This window comes from Lathamus discolor, chromosome 5 (genome assembly GCF_037157495.1).
Source record: "Lathamus discolor isolate bLatDis1 chromosome 5, bLatDis1.hap1, whole genome shotgun sequence".
Classification (NCBI taxonomy): Eukaryota; Metazoa; Chordata; class Aves; order Psittaciformes; family Psittacidae; genus Lathamus; species Lathamus discolor.
In genome coordinates this window covers 102,581,560-102,605,547 of record NC_088888.1, presented here as the reverse complement: position 1 = coordinate 102,605,547, position 23,988 = coordinate 102,581,560, and the positions used below count along the sequence as shown (strand labels likewise).

At 37.8% G+C, this 23,988-nt stretch overlaps 1 protein-coding gene across 1 annotated transcript in view; it reads left to right on the top strand.

The window, feature by feature from the left end:
• The window catches only part of APOB (apolipoprotein B), a 36,828-nt gene extending 22,001 nt beyond the window's left edge, over window positions 1–14,827 (top strand). The window contains 7 exon segments of the mRNA XM_065681720.1: window positions 26–402; window positions 1,099–8,676; window positions 9,470–9,584; window positions 10,361–10,544; window positions 11,906–13,503; window positions 13,505–13,545; window positions 13,548–14,827. Coding sequence (XP_065537792.1) covers window positions 26–402; window positions 1,099–8,676; window positions 9,470–9,584; window positions 10,361–10,544; window positions 11,906–13,503; window positions 13,505–13,545; window positions 13,548–13,729 — 10,075 coding nt within the window. The 3' untranslated portion in view covers window positions 13,730–14,827.
• Window positions 14,828–23,988: the final 9,161 nt, after the last annotated feature.

Sequence of the window (23,988 nt, the reverse complement as noted above, 5' to 3'; positions counted from 1 at the left end):
ATAGAGTGGTTTGTTTTTTTTCTAGTGAAGGACGGATCAGATACAGCTTAAATAAAAACAGTTTTATCATTAATATCCCATTGCCATTTGGTGGAAGATCATCCCATGACATAAATATGCCACAGACTGTTAAAACACCCCCTCTGATAGTGGAGTCAATGGGAATAAGTGTGCCATCTCAGGAGTACAGAATCCCAGCATTTACTGTTCCAGAATCCTATCCACTTCATGTGCCTTTACTTGGTGCTTTAGAGGTCTCTGCTAATGTGTACAGCAACTATTACAACTGGACAGCAGCTTACACTTTGGCTAATAGCACGTCAGAGAAAACAACAAGCATAATAACTACTTATACCACAAATGCCGATTCTGTTTTTGAGCTACTTTCCTACAGTGTGAAAGGTAAGAATGTATGCTAATACTGCAATGTTGGCAAAACTATTATTTTAATTACTATATTTTCCATGTGTCAGTTACAGCACATTCATTTTCCTGTCGCTTATTTAAAGAAAGGTGTTGTACAATCTCAAATCATATATATATGTGTGTGTGTATATATATATATATATAAAGTCATTTATGCATGTCCATATACTGCCAAAACTACATAGCAGTTATCCCAGATTCAGGCTGGATAGGTGTTAAGACTGGTGTTTTCAAGTTAGTTCCCCTAAAATTGCAGTTTGAAATCTCAAACTGCAAAAGGACAAATTAACTTCAGTCTTTTTTAAATGCTCCAGCATAATGTAGCATGATAAAGAAAACATTAAAAACCAGGAATGTTAAATATGGGTTATTCTTCAGAGTAAATCTTCTTACTTTAACTTTCAATAATGATATAACTTTGTATTGTTTTATAGAACTATATCTAGTAGTGTAGAGATTTAATTTATTCATAGCTCAAAACTTTAGCCCCAAATTTAAAAATAATAACAATTTTCACAGAAATATTCATGATTTACCAAAACAGTTTTGCCTTTAAAGCAAAATGGTATAATAGCAGTAATGGATGCCAATGTGACTGCTTGAATTGCAAAGTCTTAAAGACAAAAAGGTGTAAGTTGTACCATTACTTTTGTCTTCTTTTTCCTATTTTAGGTTCTGGAGAAGCATCATATAATAGAAATGGATTCACCTGTGCATACGAAAATCACCTGAAGCACAGACTTTTAACATCAGTTTTTAAGGTGGCCAGGACAAAGAGTTATGAACCTAGTCCAGTTGCAAACTACACCATATCACTTATGGCATCCAGTACTCTGGGTCCTCAGCTCTCATTTTCCAGTGATATTGTTTCTGAAAAGACAAGTAATGTGAATATCAATAATGTAAAGATGGAAGGGCAGCTGGAAGTGGCTTCTGTCTTTGCAAGAAGCTTTTGTACTCTGTCCAGTTCATACAATGAAAAGAGACGGGTTTTAGAAGGAAAATCCAATCTGAAGTTGGATTCTTCTTACCTTCAGGCTACCAATCAGATATCTGGCAGATACAGTGATGATTTAGTTTCCATTACTTCAGTTTCTGATGTACAAAGTGGACTATTAAAAAACACAGCTTCACTGAAGTATGAAAACAGCCAGCTAAAAATTACATCTGAAACAAATGGGAGGTACCGATATATTGCAGGTGTCAATAAGCTTGATTTGATTTTGTCAAAGAAGATGGCAGCGCTTCGATCTGAGTACCAAGCCACTTACAAGCAAACCCAGTGTTATGCCTTATTTGCAGGTTCTCTCAATTCCCAGGATCTTGTTTTCAACACTGATATCTCTATAACTGATCAAAGGAATCGAGCTGCGCATAAGTCATCACTCAATGTAAATCAGTACGGTCTAGCCAGCAGTGCAACCACAAGTGTGCAGTTTAGTCCGCTGACAATGCAGAGTGAAATGAATGCCAAACTTGACACTGCTGGAGGCTCCATGTCGCTATCTTCTTATGGGCGCTATGGTAAAAACAATGCAAAACTCAATCTAGGTGGAAGAGTGAGCCTAACGGAAATAACGCTGGGAAGTGAGTATCAGAGTACAGTTCTGGGTATGGACAACAAACATGTTTTAAACTTCAGAGTTAATAGAGAAGGACTCAAGTTTTCAAATAATTTGCAAGGATCTTTCAAAGAGATTAAGTTGGAGTACACAAACGACTTGAATATTCCTGGCTTATCCTTAACATTTGCTTCTAAGTTAGACAACAGCTTCAGCTTTGACAAGTTCCACAAGCATGTTTTTGACCTACAACTGCAGCCTAGCTCACTTGCAGCTAAACTGAGCAATAATATTAAATACACTAAAACAGAGGTTTCCAACAAAGCCGAACTTCTTCTGGAGCCTTTGAAGCTGAACTTAGGTGGCAATGTCAGAGGAGCCTATGGAGCAGATGAAATAAGGCATACCTACACCATTACATATGCTGATCTAGCTGCAAACTTTAAAACAGATACAGTCGCAAATGTTCAAGGTGCAGCAGTGAGTCACAGAGTTCATCTGAATGTGGCAGGACTTGCTTCCTCAGTGACTATTGACACAAACTGTGATTCCAAATCTCTCCGTTTCAGCAATGCTGTGCGTTCCACTATGGCCCCATTTGCTGTCTCCGCTGACATACGTACCAATGGTAATGGAAAGCTAATTGCTATGGGTGAACACACAGGAGACCTTTACAGCAAATTCCTGTTTAAAGCCGAGCCTCTTGCTTTCACTTTCTCCTATGATTACAGAGGATCTACCAGTCATAGCTTGAGGTCTAGAGGAAGATACACTACCCTGCTTGATAACAAAGTTCATATGCTTTTTACTCCATCAGAGCAGTCAAGTGCTTGGAAATTGAAAAGTCAGCTAAACAATAACGTGTATTCACAAGATCTCAGTGCTTACAATGATGCAGAAAAGACCGGTGTGGAACTTAGTGGGAGAGCCTTAGCAGATCTCTCTGTAATGGATATGTCAGTCATACTACCATTCGCATCTGAAGAAGTTAATTTAATTGATGCACTGGGCCTCAGGGACAGTGTGTCACAGCCTCAAGAATTCAGCATCTCTGGTTCAGTGAAGTATGACAAAAATAAAGACATGCATGTCATTAACCTACCATTCTTGGAACATTTACCAGTTTACTTTGAACAAGTCAGAGGCACCATTCTATCCACACTGCAGGCCATACAAAGTTACCTGAAGAATATTGACATAGAACAGCATATGAGAAAATACAAAGCAACTTTGGATAAAATCCCACAGCATGTTAACGATTACATGGACAAATTAGACATGAAAGGCAGAGTTAGCACCATGAAAAACAATTTGGTTGCTTTCACAAAGGACTACAGAATAACATCTGATGACCTCCAAATTATGCTGGAAAAAGTTATGGACAATCTTCAAGAAATACTGTCTCAGTTGCAGGTCTATCTGATACAAATTGAGCAATACATCAAAGATCATTATGGGCATTATGATATTAAAGCACTTATTGCTCAGCTTCTTGATCAAATAGCTGAAACACTGACAGATCTAGATAACAAATATAAATTAAGAATGACTGTAGTTGACACTATTCAAAAAATTCAATTTTTTTTTTACCAGTATCATCCTAGCAAAATCGGAAGCAGCGCTTTGGCTTGGATTAAAAACGTAGATGATGAATATAGGATTACTGCCAGAATACAGGAAAGCCTAGAACAACTCAAGATTCAGATTCAGAATATTGATGTCAGACACATTGCAGAAAACTTGAAACAGCAGATTAAAACCTTCGACGCTAAAGAAGTTTTAGAAAAATTGAAACTTTCATTACCAATTGAAAAAATTAATGACATTCTTGAACAAATCAAATACTTTATTCTAAATTGGATGGAGGAGTATGAAGTGTCTGAAAAGATCAGCGCTTTTCGAGATCGTATGCATAAACTGATTGTAAAGTACGAAATTGATAAGCAGGTATATTTTTTAATGGACAGAATGATAGAACTGATTAACCAGTACAGAATAAAAGAAACTGTCTATAAACTGGCTGTCTACCTGAAAAATATTGATCTGAAGTCATGCTTTGATAAAGTTGTTGCTTTTATTGATGATGCTGTCAAGAAAGTGAAAACCTTTGATTATGAAATGATGATAAAGGAAGTCAACAAGTTCCTTGATGTGGTTATTAAAAAGCTCAAGTCTTTTGACTATAACCAATTTGTTGATGACACAAATAAGAAAATCCAAGAAGTATCTCAGAAAATAAATGAGGAACTCAGAAATCTTGAGCTTCCACAGAAAGCAGAAGCTCTGAAACAGTATATGAGAGATTTTAGAGCTGTGATATCAAAATATGTCGAACAACTAAGGGACACCAAGTTTGCTGTAATAATTAACTGGTTCAAGGAGCTCATAAACTCAACATTTGCTAACCTTAAAGACAAGGTAAATGAACATCTGGAAGACCTGCGAGAGAGGATTTCTGAAATGGATATTTCCCAGGAATTCCGCTGGTATCTTCAGCAGATAAGCCAATTGTACAATTCTGTTGTCATATACATTTCTGACCAGTGGAACATAGCTTTTAAGAAAATCGTTGCTTTGGCTGAACAGTATGATCTAAAAAATTGGGCTGAAAATTTGAACCAGTTTGTTGAAACAGGATTTAAAGTCCCTGAAATCAGAGCATTTATAGTCACTATACCTGCCTTTGAGGTTAGTCTCCGAAGTCTTCGGGAAGCAACATTTCTAACACCAGACTTCTTTGTTCCACTAACTGATCTGCATATCCCCTCCTATGAGATAAATATTAAGAGACTAAAGGACATGAAAATCCCAGTGAAATTTGCTACTCCAGAATTTACGGTTCTAAATACCTTTAAAGTTCCTTCCTACACAATTGACTTGAATGAGATTAAGTTCCAGATTTTGAGAACAATAGACAAACTAATGTCTGGTGAATTTCAGTTGCCAGCAATTGATTTGTATTTTAAAGATCTGAAGATAAGAGATATGCCTTTTTCTGACATTTCTTTCCCAGAAATACAAATGCCATCATTTCAAATACCAGAATTATTGGTTCCCAAGCTAAATCTAAATGAGCTCCAGATTCCTAACATGAAGATACCAGAGTTCCAGCTTCCACGTATCCCACATACTGTGATTATCCCTACATTTGGCAAATTGTCTGGTGCTTTCAAAGTCACCTCTCCATTCTTTACACTGTCTGCACAAGCTGAGGTTCATAATACTACAACATCCACAAACAGTCCAGAATTTGTGACCTCTCTTTCAGCTCAAACAACGTCCAAATCAGACTTCCTAGTTTTCAGTGTTATTGCAGATTCACGTCTCTTAGCCCCTGAGATGAAGCAGCTGAACCTTAAAAATTCCATGAAGGTCAACCACAGGTTTCTTAAAGTTGATCACACCAATGAAGTAGTATTTTTAGGGACTTCTATAGAAGGTGAAGCTGAAACTAGAGCAAACTTATATACAATGAAAAATTTAATAGAGCTACAGAATAATTTAATGGTCAAGCTGCAAAGAAAAATTTGGATCCAGAGTGGAACAGCATATTCCCACAGACTGAATATTCCACAGGCTGATTTCTCCAGCCAGGCTGATTTGGTGAATAATATAACAACGGAGGTAGAAGCAGGACACATAGCTTTTACTTCCACTGGTAAAGGAAACTGGAAATTGGCTTCTCCTAATTTCTCTGATGAAGGCACTCATGATTCTCATGCCACTTTCAGGGCTGAGGGCCCCATTATTACATTTTCTGCTAACAACAGAATAAATGATAAGTACCTGAAAGTCAACCAAGCTATGAGATATGAATGCGGTGTCCTAAATTATGCAACACTTCAGATTCAGTCTGAAATTGAGTCACAGCGTGTGGGGCGTAGTGTTCTGAATGTAAAAGGCTCAGGACAGCTTGGAGGAATGAAAGTAGAATTAACAGGCTCTCACAATGCTCGGCTGAATGGACAGATTACTGGAACTGTAAATAATGAGTTTTTGTTCTTGGCACAGCCTTTTGAAATTCGTCTATTAACAAACAATGATGGAAATGTGAAAATCAGCTTCCCAATGAAACTGACTGGGAAAATTGACTTCCTGAATAACTATGGTTTTGCACTCAGTTCCTCTGTTCAGCAGGTCAACTGGCAAGCTACTGGCAGGTTCAATCAGTACAGATATTCCCATAATATATCTGCTGGCAACAATGATGACAGAATTGAAGCTCATGTTGAAATGAATGGAGATGCCAATCTGGACTTCCTAAATATTCCTCTGACCATTCCTCAGCTTCAGGTTCCCTACACTAGAATCAAAACTCCTCAGCTAAAAGATTATTCACTGTGGGAACAGGTAGGCCTGAAAGATTTATTGAAGACAACAAGACAATCCTTTGATTTAAATTTGAATGCTCAGTATGAGAAAAACAAAGACATGCATGTAATCCCACTTCCTTTAGCAACGGTGCATGAAGCACTTAATAAATACATCATATTCTTCAACAAGTATTTCGAGAGAGGAAGAAACACTGCTTTAGATTTTCTCACAAAGTCATATAATGAAGCCAAAACAAAATTTGACAAATACAAAATACAGACTTCACTGAAAAAATTACCACGAACCTTCAGGATTCCAGGATACACCATTCCAATTGTGAATATTGAGGTTTCTTCTTTTACTGCTGAGATGCCAGCCTTTGGTTACATGCTCCCAAAAGAAGTAAGTACAACAGGATTCACAATCCCATTTATTGGCTTTTCGGTACCATCTTACACACTTGTCTTACCTTCTCTGGAGCTTCCAGTCCTTCATGTCCCACAGGATCTACGCACTCTGAAGCTTCCTAGATTCAGAATCAACAGCCCATCAAACCACATCTTAATTCCTGCCATGGGAAACATTACTTATGACTTCTCATTTAAATCCAGTGTGATCACTTTAACTGCAAATGCTGGGCTATTCAATCAGTCAGATATTGCTGGGCAACTCAGTGTCTCATCTTCTTCTGTCATTGATGCACTGCAATTTAAGCTGGATGGCTCAACAAGTTTGACAAGAAAAAGGGGGCTGAAGCTGGCCACAGCATTGTCCCTGAGTAATAACAAATTTCTAGGAGGAAATCATGACAGCACTGTTAGTCTCACAAAGAGGAACATGGAAACTTCAGTGGAAACAAATGCAGAAATCAACACACCAGTTTTAAAAGTTAACTTCAGCCAAGAACTTTTTGGAAATACTAAGTCTAAACCCACTCTTTCCTCAGGACTAAAATTAATGTATGATTTTAATACTCCTAAGTATGGTACCAGTGCTAAGGGAGGAATTGCTCACAAATTTGCTTTAGAGAGCCTTACCTCTTACATATCAGTAGAAACTTCTACAAACGGGGATATTGATGGAGCATTTTACACTGGAAGTGCATTTTCTGGACATCTAGACCATGAGGCAAACACCTATCTGAATGCTAATGGGGCTCGGTCATCTCTCAAGCTTGAGGCGCACTCCAAAGTAGATGGACTCTGGAACAATGAAATGAAAGAAATACTTGCAGTTGAAGCATCTACCCGTCGTGTTTATGCTGTCTGGGAGCACAATGGGAAGAACTATGCAAGATATGCACCTCTTTTCACAACAACAGGGGCTCAGAAATGCAAAGCAACCTTAGAGATGGCTCCTTGGCACATATCAGCAGATCTTCAGGTTCAAGCCAATCAGCCAAATACCTTCCTGGACACAGCCTCAGTTAATCAAGTTGTCGCAATGAAAATCAGTACTGCAAACCAGAAAGTTGGCTGGAAAGGTGAAGGCCAAATTCAGTCATTATATCTTAGTCATGACATGCAGTTATCAAATGAAAACTCAAAGGCAAAGTTTGATATTTCTGGATCTTTGGAAGCGTACATGGATTTCCTCAAAAACATAAAGTGCCCCATTTCAGAAAAGAGCTTATGGGATATTTTGAAATTGGATGTCACTACCAGTACTGACAGAAAACAGTACTTAAATGGTTCAGCATCCCTCGTGTACACAAAGAGCGATGATGGTTACTTTTTCCCCATACCTGTGAATAAGCTGACTGATGGCTTCACTTTCAGTATTCCAGAGTTACACCTAAAGGCTCCAAGCCCTGTTCTTAGCACTCCAGAGTTCAGAGTTCCTTTCACCACTCTCCAGATCCCAGCGCAAACTATTGACTTGCGCAACATAAAAGTTCCACAGACTCTAAACACGATGCCGTTTGATGTCAACTTACCCACGTTGCCAAAATTAAGATTCCCCAAAGTGGATATAGGAACCAATTATATTACATTAGAAGAATATAAAATACCATATCTTGAAATGACAGTACCTGAATACCAAATAACTGTGGCTCAATTCACTCTTCCAAAGAGTATTTCTCTTGGCAATTTCCATCTAGATCTGGATGAAGTAGCTAATAAGATTGCAGATTTTGATCTGCCTACAATTACAATTCCTGAACAGAAAATTGAGATACCCCCTCTCAAATTATCCTTGCCTGCTGGAATATACATCCCATCGTTTGGTGCCTTGACTGGATCTTTCAAAGTTGCTTCCCCTTTGTACAATGTCACCTGGAGAACAGACTTAACAAACAAAAAAGACTCTTTTGAACAGTCCATTGACTCTACCTGCAGCTCAACATTGCAGTTCCTGGAATATGACTTGAATGGTAAGGCATTAAAATTCAATAAGCCACAAATCTGGGGGTAATATTTTATACTGGCTTTTTTCAGGGTTGGTTTGTTTTGGGTTTTTTTTAGCGACTTTTTAGATGAAGTTGTTGCTGTCTATTTAACATTGGCGTTAGACTATACTTTTATCAGTAGTAGAATGTTTTCATGAGTTGTTATCAGAATCTCAGACAGTCACTCTGAAGGCTAATGGAAAGATACCTGAATAATTAATGTCATACTGTGAAAAAAATGGGAAAAATCTCTTTTTTGTGTAGCAGTTTCTTACTTTAAATTGTGAGCGACACAACATTTCTTCATTACTTACATGCAAAGGAGAGAAGGCAGGCTCACTTTTTATCTGATAAAGAAATATCTATGTTTTACATTAGGCAATAAACATATTTGATTTCAGAAATTATTTAAACTCCAAAAACTCTGGAGTTCCATATAGCACTGAGTTCTAGACTTTATAATAATGCTAAATATGCATCAGAATAAATTTCTAAACACTGAAGAAATTAGAATCCCCATTTATGATCTGATGAATGCAAAATGTTCTATCCATGTTGCTCTAAATACATAGAGAATTGAATTTTAAAATAATCTGGCTGACCAAATATTTTTGAGTCTTTTTATTTGGGGCATTATAGGCATTCAGTTTCTTGATGCATAATTTTACATCTTACTGAAACACCCCAGAACTGGCTATTTAAGATACAATTGGGTATGTATTTTGCATTGTTTGCTGGTAAGTTCTTGACATACACACAGCTGAAATCTTTTTCACAGTGGATTCAAACTATAAATATGAAGAAGGTGTGTTTGTTATGAAGACAACTGGCAGCTTTTCACATCGTGACATGAGTGCAAACTACAAGGAAGATCTTACTGTTTCAAGAATTAGGTAAAGATTTGCTCTAATAATATAATGTATAATGGACAAAACTGCCAATGAAGTATTATTGCTTTGCTCTCTAATGCCCCAGAGTGCTTTGTTGTAGTTAATAAGAACATGTATAGCTACCATGTCATTATTGGCTGTGCCTCTTGAGATAGCTGGAAAACTGTTCCCTCTCAGCAGCCCCATTTGAGAAAACTGTCGAGATATAAACACGGTATTTTATAATCAGATCAGTTCTAGATCCAACCATCAACGTAGCTGGGGTTATTTTTCACTGAATCCCTCTGTCACCACAAGCTATCAAAGAATAATTTTTATTTAGAAGTACCAGTACTAGGGATTACAGACTTGGCCTTTTAACTGCCTGTTTTGATCTGCAAGTGTTGTGTTGATAGATCCAAGGGACAGAGCCTGTGAAGTCAAATACAAATGCAGATAAAAAGTACTGCCTCTAGTTGTGTTGGTTTAAAACAGCACAGCTTGTACAAAACTGTAGAAATTCGACAGCAGTACAGCTAAAGGTTTTGTTTTGATGCCCTAATTTAATGAAAAATCTTAGCAGAGCTCAATATAGTTTTATTTAAACCAGGAAAATTGGAGTAATGTGAAGTTCTAAATATGTTAGGCTAAGAAATATGGATAGTAAACCCCTACATTTTCGTTTGATGACAAAGCCATTGTTTACATGCATATAATAGGTGGTATTGTATTTAGGCATCCTGCATTGGGCTTTTTGCTTTGTGCATTTCTTCATAGCTGTGTATCCATTGTTGTTGCAGTGTCACAGAAAACAGTGCATCACTAGACATCATCAGCCCAACTTTCATAGATATTCATATGCATTATGAAGAGACGGAGAGCAGGTCATCTGGCTCTGTATCTTCACCCTCTGTTGGGACCTTGGGCTATGTCGTTGATTTGGGAGATGACATTCTTACAGCAAAAGTTTACTATCGAACTCGGGTAAGCTTGATATGAGCAAAAGAAAGTAAAAAGGTTGGGTGTGGTGAAGGGAAAAGTTCACTTTTAAGGCTTGTATATGTTTATGTTGAGACATAAATTAACTGCTCTTTCTCCAGTAATCTTTATCAGTAATCAAAGTTTTTGTTTCTTACATTGGCCTTTCCAATACCAAAAGTAGCATCTGTCTGAGGCTGTTTCAGCTCCTCCGCACAGTTAATTTACCCTCTCCCATGATCAAGAAGACACATCTGTTGAAAGTGAAGAATGTACACCATAAGCCACCCATCAGCTTTAATGTATACCCTTCAGGCTACTTGTAGTTACTATAAAAGTGGCTATTCTAGGCCACTGGAAGAAGTCAGACCATCTATAGACTGTCTTTTTTAATCCATTAATACATCACAATACATTCTGAGAATTAAAAACCTTACTAGATTTATTAACAAAACATTCTGGGTTTTTTGCATACTACAACAATGTCAAACTAAAAATCTTACTTCCACAATGAAATGCTAATTTAGGAATCCCAAGCAACTCATAAATCACTATTTTGAGTGAATTATCACTGAAAAATGGAACACTTGTTTCTGTAAATAGTTTCTCGTTTGAAGATCTTTAATTACTCTGGGTAACTAAACTGTCTCATTGATTTAAATTATTACAAAATTGAAATATTTAGTATTTTTGTATGAATTCACTTTAAGTTATTTCAAGAATGAGTAGGCTTATTTTCCCAAGTAATTCACATGCCTTATGAGACATGAGAGGCATTTATTACAAAGGAAGGAAAAATCTTATTTGCAGTCAAATTTTAAACATTAACAGACAGTTATGTTCTGGTGCTGCTATTTGAAGAGGCACATAGTAGCTTGATACTGTATATTTTTTTCCAAAATAAATTTTCAAGATGAGAGCAAACACACAGTAAACAAAAAAATTTTAGTGTATTTGTCTTAATATATAATAAAATTAAAGATAGAAAATGAGGATGCTTGAATACAAAGGCTCAAAGGTGGGTGCCAGGAGGATGGTGCCAGACTCTTTACAGTGGTGCCCACGGACAGGACGAGGAGCAATGACCATAAACTAAAACACAGAGAGTTTCACTTCAACATGAGAAAGAGCACCAAAACAGGCTGTGGAATCTCCCTCTATGGAGACATTCACAATCTGCCCGGACGTGTTCCTGTGTAACCTGCTCTAGGTGGTCGTGTGCCTGGGGAGGGGGGTTGGACTAGATGATCTCCAGGTGTCTCTTCCAACCCTAATGATTCTGTGACTCTGTGAAATATGCCCACAAATAATTTTGGATTTATTTCATATACAAGCTACCTTTTTCTTCTTTTTTTCTATATTTTCAGTTTGCTCCTCAGAAGGACATTGACATATTAAAAAGTGAGATATCCTCCAATAAAAATGGCCTGATTCAAATAAAATTCAACTGGAAAGAGGATGCTGCCAAAGACTTGCTGTTGGGTCTAAAAGAAAAAGTACCTAAAGTGGCAAATGCAGTCTATAAGTATGTTAATCGGTATCACAAGGAGCATATGGGACTGGAAATTAGTGCTGCCACCTTAAAGATGAAGAACATCATGCAGAATAATGCTGACAAAGCATACACATTTGCTGTAAAACAAATAGATCAAATAGATGCTCAGCTTCGCACAGCTACCAATGAGGCCTCTGGCAAATATCAGGAGATGAAGGTCAAAGCTAAACAGCTGTATCAAAAAGCAGCAGATCAAGCTGAACAGTTTGACTATCAAAAAATAAAAGCAAAGCTTTTGGATGCTACAATTGACATAATAGAAGAGTATCACAAGAGAATAAAACACCTAATTGACTCAGCCATTGAATTCCTGAAGACCACAAAATTCCAGGTCCCTGGGCTGACTGAAAAGTACACTGGTGAAGAAATATACCTTATGACTACAGAGAAGGTAGCAAAAAGCACTGATTTATGCCTTTCAAAACTTCAGGAGTATTTTGATGCCTTGATTGCAGCTATCAATGAGCTGGAAGTTAGAGTTCCTGCTTCTGAAACAATTCTGAAAGGTCGTAATGTACTTGACCAAATTAAAGAAATGCTGAAACAGTTGCAGGAAAGAATCAGGCAAACATTTGCTGCTCTCCAGGAAGCTGACTTTGCAGGAAGGCTGAAGCAATTAAAACAGATAGTGCAAGATGGTTTTCAGAAAGCAGAAGAAATGGTGAGAAGCTTGCAATCCAAAAATTTTGAAGACATCAAAGTCCAAACACAGCAGCTGTACAAAGATGCAATGGCTTCAGAGTATGCACAGAAACTGAGATATTTGGCAGAAGATGCTAAAAAATATATTTCTCAGCTTAAAGATTTTAGCCAGAAGACATTCCAGGACCTTTCAGAAAAGCTGCGCCAGCTGCTCCTTTATGTAAAGGCTTTGCGGGAGGAATATTTTGATCCAACTACGCTTGGATGGTCAGTGAAATACTATGAAGTGGAAGACAAGGTACTCAGATGGCTGAAGAATCTAATAGATACACTAGTGGACTGGCACAACAAACATGTCAGAGATCTTGCTGACTCAGTTACACACCTGACAGACCAAGTTAGAGAACTCGTGGAAAAGTACAGCCAGGAGTATTATGACGTTATAACTGATGCTGGAGGAAAAGGAAGACAGAGGGTCATGGAGCTATCATCTGCTGCTCAGGAAAAAATCCGATATTGGTCTGCAGCTGCCAAGAGGAAAGTCAATGACTATAACAAGCAATTCAAAGAAAAATTCCAGGAGATCTATGAGCAGCTTAGTCATTCCCAAGAAAAGCTAGTCAGTGAGGCCAAAAGGTTAATCGATCTAACTATAGAAAATTACTCTGCATTCCTGCAATATATCTCAGAGCTTCTTCATTGGTTTGAGCAAATAGCAGCTGAGAGCATAAAGCCATATATAGCTGTTGGTAAAGGAGAGCTCAGAATAGGTGCCCAAGCCATTTGATTGGCAGTCCATTTACCAAATGCCACCAGAAAAGCAGAAGCACTCAGAAAAAAAGTGGAACTAACATGCACACTGATTCAGCAAGGCATTGAGCAAGGCTCCAGAAAATGGGAAGAAATGCAAAGATTCATTGACGAACAACTTGCGACTGAGCAACTGAGTCTTCAGCAGATTATGGAAAATATACAGCAGCACATGAAGACCTGAATGGACCTCCAGAAGAGGAGAAGTAGTAAGTTTGCACCACAATGTATTTAAAAATAACAGCAATTAGCATACTGGAGCTTCAGTTAGATACTGTTTGAATCTGAATTTGTAAATGAAAAGTGAATAATCTACACTAGGTTATTTTAATAAGCTTAATAAGAAAATAAATGAGCTCTTTATTACATTTTTGTGTTATTCATTGCAGCTGCTTTCACTTGGACCGTAGGGCTTAATCCAACAATTGTCAAGGTCAATGGGAAGTCTTTTCTTCAATTTCACTGTATGTTGGATCAAGCCAATAATGTGCAATACATTTTGTAAATAGTCACAAAAGCTATGGAATACATAGAATAAAAAGGTTTTAAGAGAAAGGTCACATTCATAAGCCAGTTGAAGAACAACCTAGAAACATATCTATTTCCCAGCACAGATACCTTCATAGATAAGTTTGGGAAAAAAAGAAGAGGAAAAATATACACAAAACCATGAAGATAAAAAAAATAATGAATTAGGGAAATAACATCAAAAAGTGAAAAAAAAAAAAAACAACATAGAAATATAAACACATATAGAAATCTGACTCCTGGAAAACTGCAGATAATAATGTTAATGTTCTGTTAAGAAAACTGAATTTATGCATGTACCTGTTTTTAGAGAACAATGCCAAGAATTTTAGATGGGTTTTCTTTCTACTTGCTAATTTATAATACAGAAATACAGGGTTTTCTTACCTGCTTCCCCATGATATTTCTGTTTTCACATCAAATTTGTCTAACTTCTAGTTATTGTGAGTTTAGTTAACTGTCCAAGTTTCACTGACATGACTGTAAATGATGGGAGTCAAAAAGTTTTCCCTCAGCCTCCTCGGCTGAAACCTAGGCCTCATTTAAATGAATTCTCAATTTAAAGATTAATTTAAATAATGTTGAAGAATTCACTCAGAAAATAGGATTGCTTTTGAGTGGAAAATACGTGGACCTCTTATGGTTTATTTTCAGTTGTTGAAATACTACATAGACAGTCCTTGAAAAAGGCATACTCAGGCTGAAATAATGTTACTTCTTTAAGAATAAAGTCTTTAACAAACAACACTAGAAATTTTGTGTATATGTTTTTTATTCAATCAGTTCAGTCTGCAATATGGTTGTTGATTGTTCATTACTAGGTAAACAGAGAGTCTGATTTTATCCCATGGAATGATTGGTTACATACATGAAGCAATGGAGCACCAGCTTACAATGAGTCCCAAAAACTTACCCAAATGAGTCTGGTGTCAGCAAATACATATTTACAGCACAGAGCAGTACCATGTAAAGATGGTAGCTCAGGTCCTGGAGATGGGAGATTCCAGTGCCTGTGTTGAGTTTATGCAGCAATAGTGCTCCCACCTCTGTAGCTGGTCTGCACCAATATACTCAGATCTCAGAGCAAGTTGGGCTACAGAATTTCAGTATCTGTATTGCCAGTTAATATTATTACCTGAGTAAGTCTGCCAGTAATGATTTTTATCAGACGATCTACATTAACCCCAAAATCAGAACCTGACAAGCACAGCAGTATACACAAATCTGTCTAGCTGTCAGCAGAGTGGGCATCTCTTAGAAAGTGAAGTAAATCCCTTTTCTCTTTAAAGCTTTCATCCACCACAAATACAGCAATAATTCACAGATAAAGAGATGGAGTAGTCCCCTGTGAACTGTAAAATAAGGAGTTTTGTGAATAGAATTAATCTGCATATGTCACCCTGCCCAGGAGAACCAGGGGTATAAACATCCGTGTTTACTTGTCCTACTGAGTATCCCAGTAAATAAAGATGTTGGCTGCAGAGCCCTTTGACCTTCATTAACAAGGAAACTGAAGCCCATGGGTAGTCTGATCTTTATTTGATGTCAGATTGCACAACTCATTTCCCTGAATTTCACAAATGTTTAAGCACAACCAGATTTCTCAGAGACTGTTTGATTCTTGCTTCCCTTCATCATGACAAATAGCCCTGTGAAACAAAGGACAATAGAAAAAAATGTAACAGTTATGGGAGAAGAGAGATTTAAAGTTTGTTTTCTTTTGTTTCTCCCCACATGAGTATTTATTTCTGTCCATCATCCATCGTTCTTGGGAGGGTTATAAATTCTAAAAAGGATTTACTTATGAGGAATGGGTTAACTGAATAATAAATACGCCAAATAGCATAAATACTGGCTCTCTTTGGCAAGAGTGAAGCTTCCCAAGAGCAAACACAATAGTTTGCACACTAAACTGTGGTTAGAGGTTAGAGGAGATTTCCAAGTCTCATAGCAGCATTGCAGCCAATTGGATTAAAGCTCTCAATCCTGTAATCGATGTGACAGCCATCTTGCAATCATCCCACAAGTTGGTTTTGGGAGGGACTGGAAGCACAACATTGCTTTCAAAAATAATATCTTGCTGGAACTTAGCTGCTGTTAAATCCCCATACCAGAGAGATCATCTGAAGCACCCCTTTGAAACTTTGGCATTCTGACACAGGAAGGAGTTGTGCAGGTTTACATGTGTGCATAGGTACTTCCCACAAGCATATGCAACCAGGTGTTACTTTAATTTCCATGACTTTTCCTGTTGTTTGTTGTTTTCTTTTTATTTCAGCTTCTAGAGAATTTTAACCTTATTTTCCACATAATATGTTACAGAAATGTATACAAAACCACAATTATCAAAATTTTGCTGCAATTCACTTATGAAACTGTTGCAATATTTGAAATATTATTAGTTCTATTTTGGCTTCTTTTTTCAGTCTAGTTCAATATTTCTGGTTCTATATTTCATTAAATTGAATCGTGTGGGAGATAACAGGGGATCAGCAACTCTCTGGGGCTCAGTGACACTGGTTTTTTTCTTCTTTTATTTTTTTTCTATAGTCTTCATCATCGAATTCTCATAAATGCCAGAGGGGCTTTTCTTTATAATTTACAGCAAGTGTCAGACATAGAGCAGAACTGGTTGTAAAAGTTTAATTAAGTGAAAAATTCTAACAAGAAATTCAGAGAACAATATGCCCTGCTCTAACTAAGTGATTGTAGAAATAACATTGACAAGAAACGTGTGTGTTCCTAAATGAAAAACTTTTGCAGCCATAATACAGCAAAAATGTTCCAGAATTTTAGATTATGCAACTAACTAGAGCTGATTTTTTATTAAGTGATTTAAAAATACACGTATCATTTGCTGCATATACAGAGATTCTACACACACATCCACGCACACCATACAGTGCATCATCCACCTCTGGGTCTAAATTATGTTACTGATACTTTTAGAGCAACTGTCATTATGGCCTTACTGATACCTTACAAAGTTAATATTGAAACCTTTAGTTGTTCAGTAAGTGATACCAAATTTTGTACTACTCTTCTGCTGGCAGATTTATTGCTCAGGTGGGAAACCAGAATTTATTAAAGGCCATACAGACATACAGAATTGCTTGTATTCCATTTCTATACAGCCAAATCCTGGCCCAAATGAAATCAATGGCAAAATGTCTTTTGGCCTCAGCAGGAGTAGGCTTTGGCCAGTTAGGTGTATAACTTGAGAAGCACTTTGGGATCCTGTAGGACAAAGGCTATATTATTATCTATAAAAATCTACACAAAAATATCTTTGAAAAACCATGCAGACAAGAAAATTAATCACTAACAAATTCAACACAGGCCAGAATGAAGGTTACTTGCACAACACCAACCAGAGTCTCTTTACATGTTTTTACCCAGTTTTATCTAGTGTCACAGAGAAAGTCTGCCAGTGCCAAGAATCCTGGGTTCTGGTCCCATGCCTCAAACATGGAAACATCCATATACCTCTCATCACCCTCTCCCTAATTTCATTATCCATTCAAGGCATTATGGGAAACTGAGACCTTGAAGAACAAAAGCATATGTTGGAGGTTTGCAAGACCCTGCTTTCAAAGTCTTAAGCAACCCAGTCTGAGTTGAAGGTTGCCTTGCTTTGAGCAGGAGGTTGCACTAGAGACCTCCCAAAGTTGCCTCTAACCTGAGTTACTCTGTGACTCTTTGTGACTAAACTGATGTGGCTTTATTTTACCTTACTTAATGCTGTACTTGCCTTTTGTAAATGGTTTGTGAGAAATTAGCTCCATCATTATTCTAATATATCATTATATAAAGTTTTATAGTATCCCTGCAAATAAATGCATTATCATCCTGATTGCAACCATGAGACATAGGCCCAAATACCCCAATACCACTCAGAGGCAACTCCTTATAAAGCCTTTAAAATTCTGAAGTTTTAAACCAGTGACTGGCTTGAGAGGCAGTTAATGTACAAATCCAATAACAAGATGCTAGTAGACCCCTATGCTAAGGCAATCAAATCAAGATTCTGCATTTAGCCATAAAACACCCATTTCCCAGGTTTACGCTTACTCCCTCACACTTCATACTCCCGTTGAGTCTGCATCATATTATACTGCAAAAAAAGAAGGAAGAAAAGAGAAGCCATAGTATCGCTGTCTCTCAAATTCAGCATAGGTGTTAGTTTAATTTATTTCAAGAAAACTACCTTTGAATGTTCTCAGAGATATTAGTTTAAAAAAGGTCTCACAAACACCTACTACATTTCTGTTATGTGACACTTCAGACAGACGTTTTTATTGTTAGCAGGCTGTTTGTCTCTCCATAATGGTGTTTTTCTGTTGTTATCATATTTGTTTCTTTAATAAACATTTGTTTTTCTCTATGGTAACGACTGGCTTACAACTACTTAAAAACAAAATGGAAAGTTATATAAAAATATTTAATTTTAAAGTTGCAGAACAGAAAATCAGTCAAATTTGAAGGAACACACATCCCTCACACATAGCCTGTATACACAAAGCTATGAGGTCAAAGGCATTACAGCAGTACAAACCCCACCTCATCTCTCAGACATATCTGCTATATGTGCACACATGCATGCAAACACACGCACATGTACAATGTACATTACTGTCAAGTGAAAAGCCTAAACCTGATCCTTAATCCTTAAGTCATCCCTTTCATTTTATCACATCGAGCCAAGAAACTCTTCCCAACATCCTGTCAACAGTTAGCTGACATAACTCTTCACACTCAGGTCCCATTAATTCAGTAGCCTCACCAGGGTGTTCCACGGAGTTCATCATCTAAAACTTCAATTTTAATTTGAACACAAAAGCAATAAGTATTAATTTTTAGATGTTGCAGTGAGGCAGATTGACTTAATTTTATTCTTCCAGTGGAAATACTCTGATGAATTTGATGTACAATTTTGTGGAGATATGGTTCATCTTATTCAACACTGGCCAGTTCCTCCACCAAAAGATTTGAACTGAAGTTTTCCAGTCCTTTTAGAACAACACTTTTGTTTTTAAAAGGTTTTTTGATATTTTGGTAGCCCAGTGACGACCTGGTGACTTGTTTGTGGCCATGTGTATGCGTGTGTCATCTGGACGTCTACGTCTTCCCTCTTCAAGTTTCTACTGAATGTCACTATCCTTCTGCTTTTTACAAATCTTCCTAATATATACTCCATGTCTGATTACCCATACAACATATTATGGAGACAGGATTTAGTTTTAATAGCTCACATTCTGGATTAGGGTTCAGCTCCTGGCCAGTCTGGGATCTACTGTACAATTCAGTCACCTCATTTTCTGATATACTAGCTTCCCATAAATAAAATCAGAATTATATTTCTCTACTTTTCAATGGAACTGTCAGAATAAAACAAATTCATTACCTGGAGGTAATCTAATAAATCTAATGGTGCTGAAGATCTCAAGTTGATAGGCACACTGTAATAGCAACAAGAAATCAAGATACATGTAATAACTTCTCTCTCCCATCATCATGTTTATTATTTTAGAAACTTGGAGTTGATTTAATGTGCTAAATCATTCAGAAACACTCTAGTCCACCCCAAACCCATCATACGTACCAGGCATCAAACATATAACACTCTCATACAGATAAATGATCTGAGGAATGGACTCAACGGCTGCTAGCAGTTAATTTATATCGTGGTTCCACCATAAACTTTTAACTTTGGAAATAATCTGCCACCCGTTTCAATTTTTGGCTGCCACATAATGTACCTTTGTGAAGTCACTTCTATGTCTAATAGAGATGTTTCTTTTTATGGATGAACATTTGTTTAAAAATAACAAATAGTTATCTCATTTACTGTTCACAAAAAGTGTGCCACTTAACTGTCTGTAACCAAGCCCCATTTCATCTGGTTTAATGTTTAGCAAGGCATGCAAAATAGTCAATATTACAGGGAGATGATTTATTTAATGAAATTACATTACTTTTTTCCATTTAAAAAACCAAATAATTGCAACAAAAAGTGTTTAAAGTAGAAAAGCATAGCCTGCAAAGATTGATAGTAAAAAGTCAGCACATATTGGAAAGTCTGAAGCTAAGCTCAGCTGCTCCTTCATCCCATCTCCACTTCTGCTCTGTATCTGGTGTGCAGCCAGCCTCCGTTTCTGAAGTCGAGTACTCCCACAGTGATTACTGATATCCACCATAATGTAGTTAGCAGATACCCCATTTGTTCCGCTGTGGATAAGGTTGCAACAGAACTTCTTTCAACACACTTTTTTCCATTGGGGACAATAAAGTTTAGGATATATATAGATATAGAGTGTAATATGCCATGTATAATATATACATTTACATGTTATATCTATGATCTACTTATCCGTGTTCTCCTTGTGGACAAGAAATTGAACAGGAGTCAGCAGTATGGTGTTTTGCCCAAGAAGGCCAGCTGCATATTGGGCAGTTGTAACTAGCAGGTCAGGGAAGAGATCCTTCTTTATTTGGCATTTGTGAGACCACATCTGGATTACTGTGTCTGGTTTGGGGATCCCCAGTGAAAGACATGGACATACTGGAGTGAGTTCAGCAGTGGCCAGCAGCCTAGTCAGGGAGCTGAAGTATATAGTGTGTGAACAAGGGGGAGATAGATGGATGGATAGGTAGATAGGTCTATTGAGTCTTAAGAGGAAAATGCTAAGGGGAGACATTATTTCTGTCTTCCACGACCTGTTGCACAGTTATAGAGAAGAGAGAGTCAAGCTCTTCTCAGAGCAAAAGTCTTTTCACAAAAAGCAATAGATAAAAGACATAGGAAGGAAAGAAAAAAGTCATCATGTGAGTGATCAAACACTATCATAGACCCCAGACAGGTTGTGGATACATTCACACCTCTTTAATAGCAGTGATTCCTCAAAGGAAAGCTTAGTTATAGGTGACCCAGCCACAGGAAAATCTTAAAGTGCAACTCATAATCAATCATGCAACCCAAATGTATATTAAACCTGGCTTCAGCACTTCTTGTTCTCCCAAAACTATTTAGTGTAATGTAAGTGGAGGAAGTTCACATTCCCCACTCACACTGGAAGCCACAGAAATTGCCCTAGACAACATTTTGTGGTCATAGACTCCCTGCTTTGCTGCTGTGTTTATCTTCAACTGATGGAAAAACTGGTTTTGGGAAAATATAGGCAAATAAATGTGATCTTTTGTTTAGATGTAATGCATTCCTTTTACTCATTGGATGCCTTTTTGAGATTAATCTAAGATTGTTGCTCTTGCAGTCAACCAGATAAGGCTTTTTTCATTTGGAGAAGGCAGAGGTGGGACGTCTACAATTTTTTTGGCTAAAGCAACGCTGATACTTTATGCAGTTGGGCCTTTGTTCTTAAAATGAACACATAAACTTGGCCTAAAATAAAAAGTAGCAGAATTTGTTTGCTATTAGAATGCACTTGTAGTTAGCAGAACCATTAACCAGCAGCTGTCCTTTTGCACTGTGTGAGAGGACCACACTTTCCCCACATATTTTGAAGGGCAAGAATAGCAGATACTATAATGTTAAGGATGTCAGAAATATTGAGGATGCCTTTTAAAATACATTTACTGCCTGTGTTTCTCCAGCTAAAGAGGTACTGTAAGAAGGCAAGGAGACTGAACAAGACAAGCAGTTTATGCCTGATTAATTTTATCTCTGAGCTTGTCTTCTAATACCACGTTGTTACTGTTATCCCAAACAGTTTGCTTGGGATAGTGCTGTCTAGGGAAAAAAAAACAACCAAAAAAAAAAAATTCACACAAAAAGACCATTCATGCACATCTTTCTAAGGAGTGTCTGTAAAGTCTACACCAACTCAAACATGTACACCACTGATTGAGAACCTTTTTAAGAGGACTGCAATTGCTTTAGTCCCTTGTATTAAAAGTTATTTATGCCCTTTCCATGTCCCTTCACGTACTGCCCTAGAAGTGACGGGTAGAAAGCTAGGAGGGATTTCTCCATATTCTATCCTTTCTTTAAGCCATTGATCTGGCTCCCAAAAGGCATAGTGAGTGACTGGCAGACCATGACCCTGCTTGTTATATACTTTCACAGAATCAGACTCACAGACTGCTAGAGGTTGGAAGAGATCTCCAGAGGTCATCTTGTCCAAACCCTTTAACCAAGAGGCCCATCACGAGCCAGCTGCCCAGCACCATGTCCAAAATGGCTTTTGAATGTCTCAAAGGAGGCAGACTTCACAATCCACTTGGGCAGCCTGGGCTGGTGCTCCGTCACCCCCTGATATGAGAAGGAACCACCTGTGTTTCAGTTATGCTCATTGCTTCTGGTCATGTAGTTAAAGAGCATGCAACACTTTCACAGTGAACAAATGAGGTGAAATATTACCTTCAGTCAACCTGATAAGCATTTTTCTTCCAGAATTTAACCTCCAAATCTTCAAATCCCAATAGCAAGCAGTAGCACAAGCCTTTAATTCCCCTTCCCAGCATTACAAGTTGTTATTTATTCTTATTATTTGATTGTTTCTTCTCACATGAATGGTAGAAGATAATACATGTCACCGTGATGCATCGGCCCTGGTGAAGTCATGGCCATGTCACAGCAGGCAGAACATGGTGGTGGCCCTGTCACAGGTGGATTGGTGACAAAGCCAGGTCCAGTGGGTATAAAGAGGGTTTTGCCAAATCAGGCTGGCCAACAAGTTGGAGGTGGCTGGATGAGCAAGGGCAGGAAGCAGAAGGTAGGGCAGAGCAGCGGCTGCTACACCTTTGTTGCTTTTCCTACGTATTACAGCTTCTGGCACTCAGCCAAAGAGCATTGCAACTTTCTGAATGGAAAATGACCTAAGATACAAGGAAATACATAGAGCCCCAGTCACTACCACTTTCTAGTCCTACCAGCAGCTGGAGATTCCTCACTGCTATGGACAAGGGAGCACAAATCACCTACCATCTCTGTACCCCACCATAGTCCTAAAGGCAGCTGAAAACTCTATTCACAATAAATATGTGTTGCACAAAAGAACAGACATTAAACTGTTTAAAGCTAAAAGCAAGTGTGACTGCAATTGGGGAAAACTATAGAATGCAAAACTTGTGCAATACCAGTCAGAAAAGCACAAATTCAGGAAAAGTAATGCAGCCCATGGAAGCCAAATAGTGTCTTTAAGAAAGAGGTACTATTCAAAAGGTCACTCACGATTAAGGGTATCCTGTGCTGAAGAGTGAGAAAACAACGGCTCCAGTGAGAGCCCTGGCTTTAGCTAGGGCCTTATTAATACATGGATGCAAGAGGAGGAGAAAGAATCTTCTTAAACCAGGCTGTTCCCCATATTTGGTGCATGCACAGACCTCACATTGTGGCTTAACCTTCACTGGTCTAAAACACTTGAAGTACATAACTTTTGGCAGCTCTACAGTGGGGTCAGCAACCTCCAGCAAGAGCCAGTAACAAAGAGCTCAGGTGCAATAACATCTTAAATCACCACAGCTGCTTGTTTGGCATATGTGAGTCATGGATCCAAGTGGATGAGTATAAAATCCTAAAGGTTACATCTATAGTAGTAAACTAAACAGTGTCAGAGCCATCAAGCCATCTGGAACAATCTGATCACACCCATAATACTAAACTCTCTTAACCTCTAGAACAGGACAGACGCCTGCATGTTGCCTGCTGGAAATGGTCCCTGGCCTGTGCTAACTGACAAACCATACCTCGAAATTGTTTGGGAGATTGTTAGTCAACCTGAGCCAAAACCACACCAAGAACTGTTCTAACAATGAATAGCGTGGATGAGTAAGTTCCAGTGCCTGTGCCCATGCCTTGACACTGTTTAAGTTACTAGAATATATGTACCCATAGTTTTCCAAATGTGTCACTAATCCATCTGCTGTCCCTACATTTCTTGTCTCTGAATTTAGATT